The 3573-nt window shown below is 45.6% G+C and overlaps 1 protein-coding gene across 1 annotated transcript in view; it reads right to left on the reverse strand.

Annotated features, from left to right (window-relative positions):
* NPAS3 (neuronal PAS domain protein 3) overlaps window positions 1–3554 on the reverse strand; it is an 884282-nt gene extending 880728 nt beyond the window's left edge. The window contains 1 exon segment of the mRNA XM_017895908.1: window positions 3461–3554. Within this exon segment, the coding sequence (XP_017751397.1) occupies window positions 3461–3531 (71 nt within the window). The 5' untranslated portion in view covers window positions 3532–3554.
* Between the last annotated feature and the right edge of the window lie 19 nt (window positions 3555–3573).

The following is a 3573-nucleotide window of genomic DNA, read 5'->3' on the forward strand; positions in this document are numbered from 1 at the left end:
TCTCGTTGGGGGACTGGAAGGCTCGGCTGCCGGCGCAACAACGCCACTCAGTTGCAGTTTCAAACACTTCCCTTCTCTGGAGTATTGCAGCCAGGAAGAAAGAAAGAAACAGCAAAAGGAACTGGGAGGCCACGGGAGCGAGCTGGGGCAGGACACAGTCCCGGGAGCTCCTTGGGGCTGCGGAAATCAATGCGGGTGGGGGGTGCGCTGGCCCAAGCAATCGGGCCCAAGAGCCCCGTGGGCGGCGCAGCAACAGCACAAGCACCTTGTGGCTCCGGGGCTCTCAGCAGCATTCCCAAAGCCGGAGCATCTGCATCAGTCACGGACGTACAGGAGTGCAGACCCCAGGGTTCACAGGTGAATCCCCGCGCGTTTAAACTCACATACGGAAGCCCCTCCTGACTCGGGTCCTGGGACCTGGGACCGGACTGCGCCCTCTGGGATCTAGCCCAGCCGCACCCCGGTTTGACAGCTCAGCAAGGCCTAGAGAAAGGCTGGCTACTCAGTCCAGGGCCCGCGCTAGAATCCTGTTACCTGGGTAGACCCTGGTCAGTGCGTTTTCTCCACTAAACCAATCAGAAGCGTGTGGACAGCTTTTTACGCAGAGACTTGGGTCAGTCATGTGTCAACCAGGCAAGTAGAAAGGACTCCCAAAGCATTTCCACTTTGAATGAATGAAAGCGCCTGATGGAAAACATCAGTCCTGTGTGAGGTTCTGCATTTGACTTTAAACTTACGAAAAAAAATAAAGACCTGAAAAGGGGTCCTCCATTCGGTCTCTACGACTCCAGTAAAGTAGGGCTGGGAGTTGGAAACTTCCAACGAACACATAAATGTTTTTCGTGGTAGAGGTGTTTAATCTGCATGATGGTGTTTTAAGTTCTCTTTGGAGTACACTCTACAGGTAGGAGAGAATGAGAAATGAACTGGAGTGGAGAGTGTTATGGACAAGATATACATGGGCTGGCAGAGAAGGGAAAAAGTTGCCAGTTCAAAGTGTTGGCTCCAGGACACCCAGTCTAGGGGGTTTCTGCCCCAAGATGACAAATGAGAGAAGCTTGTAGTCTCCCAACAGGCCACTCTTTGCTTGAAAAACCCCCACTCCTGTCACTCCCGCGGCGGACTCCTCAAAAGTACTTAAAAATAATTTTTTGGTAAAATGATATGTCACCATTCACTTAACAAACAAATCCAGATGGAAACAAATCCAAACGGAAACTAAGTCTGTCCCTCAGAACCCCACAATCCTGTTGAGGTGCCAGAGGACAGGGGACTCCTGACTCAGACCCTACCTCCAACACCTACCAATGACCTTGCCCTACAGAGCTCACTCTCTGCCCCCCTCCCCCTATTTTAACTAAAAGTAACAGGTGTCATCATGTCTTAGTAACAAAATCAAAGAAGTCTACATTTTTCACAGCTATCATCTTCTCTTCTGTCAATATAACATAAAAATCGAAGGAGGGAATAATACACCCCAAAAGCTAAAGTTTAGAGATGCTAGAAAAAAAAAAAAAAAAGCCTTAGTCTTTAGAACTGCAGTGGAATTTAGAGACTTCATAAGGGACCCAAATTCAGAGTTGAAAGTGGAAAGCACCAATGCAGCTCTCAGTGTTGAGGTGGCAGACTGTAGGGGACTGTCCCTGGTGCTCCTGCTTTGAGGGAAAATTGTCTCTGAGGTGATCTTTATGGTAAAGGATAACAGCAACACTCAGAGCAAACCTGATGGCAGAAAATTCCTAAACCCCCACCCCTTTACGCTCAATTTATATGGTATAGGTTAGCTCAAGTTCCCGGAGGTCCCTGAAATCTTCCAAAGGCCATCTGACACTTCTGACCCTTGACTCCCTACTTCACAGACCACACTACTGTGACCATTGCCTGCACTTCCTAGTTAAAGTGACCGCCAGATTCTATTGTCATTTAAATGTTGTATAAGTGACCAAAAAAAAAAACATACCTGAACCATGAAAAGGAAAAATCTCATTCTTTTCTAGTCTTTTATGTTTGAAAAAGACCCAGATCTTTTGTATTAAAGGTTCCTGTAATCACTGAAGTAAAACAAGACTAAAATAATTTAAATCAAAATCTCTTTGACAAGGAATAACCCCTTTTGAGTTATTTTCCAAACTCTTAAAAAAAAAAAAAAAAAGAAAGAAAGAAACTTCAGCCAGTACACAGAGCATATAATGAAGTCTTCTACAGAATATTTGGAATACTGGGCATCAACTTGGAAAACACTCAATGTGTTATGCAAAATCTGCTCTGGTCACTGGGCCATTGGTTGGAAGGCACAAAATATGGCAGTGATAGATTATCTTAACCTTTTCAGTTTAAATACTGTTGGTTCAAATCAAAGGTTCTCAAATCAATGAAGTTTGAAATACAAGGTAAAAATAGGAACTGTTATTTGAATTATGCATTGTGTATATTTTAAGTTAAATGCCATTGGCAAATCTCTCAGATGTTTAATCGTGTGCAATCTGGGAAACACAAATATTTAATTTCACACTTTCATGTGCTCTTTTTTCTTCCATCTTTTATAAAACCAAGCCCCACAAATGGGGAGTTTACCTTTCATAGTACATTGTTAGTTTTTCTCAGCGCATTTTCGTGGATTACATTTTCAGTAAAATCTTGGAACATCAAAAGTTGTCCTCAGGAAAAACTTCAGGGTTCTAAAGCTGTTGGTGGTGGTAAATTGCTTTCCCTTTCTTTCCTAATTGAATCAAATTACTATTTCAATGTCAAATACATAATTTTTAAGAAAATCTATAAATACTTTTAAGAGAAATACAAACAATACTTTAAAACTTCCTTCTCACCACCTACCCTGACTTTGTAAAATTTGCTTCCTAACTTGTATTCCTGAATCTTAGGCATTTGCATTATAATGCGTTTAAGATGAATACTTAACAGCGCCGAGGAGACTCGGATTTCATGCTGTATTTCCCTGTAGTAACAGGTGACATGATAACACTGTTATGTAGAATTCCAAGTCTACAGCTACACGTGAAAATCGTTCCTATTCTGTTTGGAAACAAATGATCAATCAGCCTCCAGTGATCAATTGCCCCCCTAGCTGTCTGCGCGGGTCCGCATCCGGCTGGGGCATTGAGAAAATTCCACTGGAAAGGGATGAGGATCCTAAACTTTGCTAAAGCACCTTGTGCGGCGTCTCAGACTTCGCTGCAACTCCTCCGCTACTCGGGGCTGAGGCTCTGGATTTGGGGGCCAGGCAAAGGGCAAAGGATGATTTCACTTCGCCAGCGCACTGGAGTGCTTTTCAATCCACCAAAGTGAAGTGTGTTTTTCTTCCTCATCTGTAGAACGAGGGGCAGGCAAAGTGAGCCCTGGCAATGTGCATGTGTGTTGTAAGACACAAAACAGGAGGCAAAGTGAGTCCCACCCAAGCACCCCGGGGCGGGGGCACTATCCCAGTCCAGGCGGGACTACTCACCGCTGCTGGTAGGAGGTGATGCCCTGGACGTTCTGCGGGGTGCCGTTGGCCGCGGCGCCGGCCCTCCCCATGCCCGCGCCGGCCGGCACCCCGCGGCCGCCCCGCCGGCCGCC

The sequence above is a fragment of the Rhinopithecus bieti genome, unplaced genomic scaffold (assembly GCF_001698545.2).
Source record: "Rhinopithecus bieti isolate Rb0 unplaced genomic scaffold, ASM169854v2 scaffold_21703, whole genome shotgun sequence".
In the NCBI taxonomy this organism is placed as follows: Eukaryota; Metazoa; Chordata; class Mammalia; order Primates; family Cercopithecidae; genus Rhinopithecus; species Rhinopithecus bieti.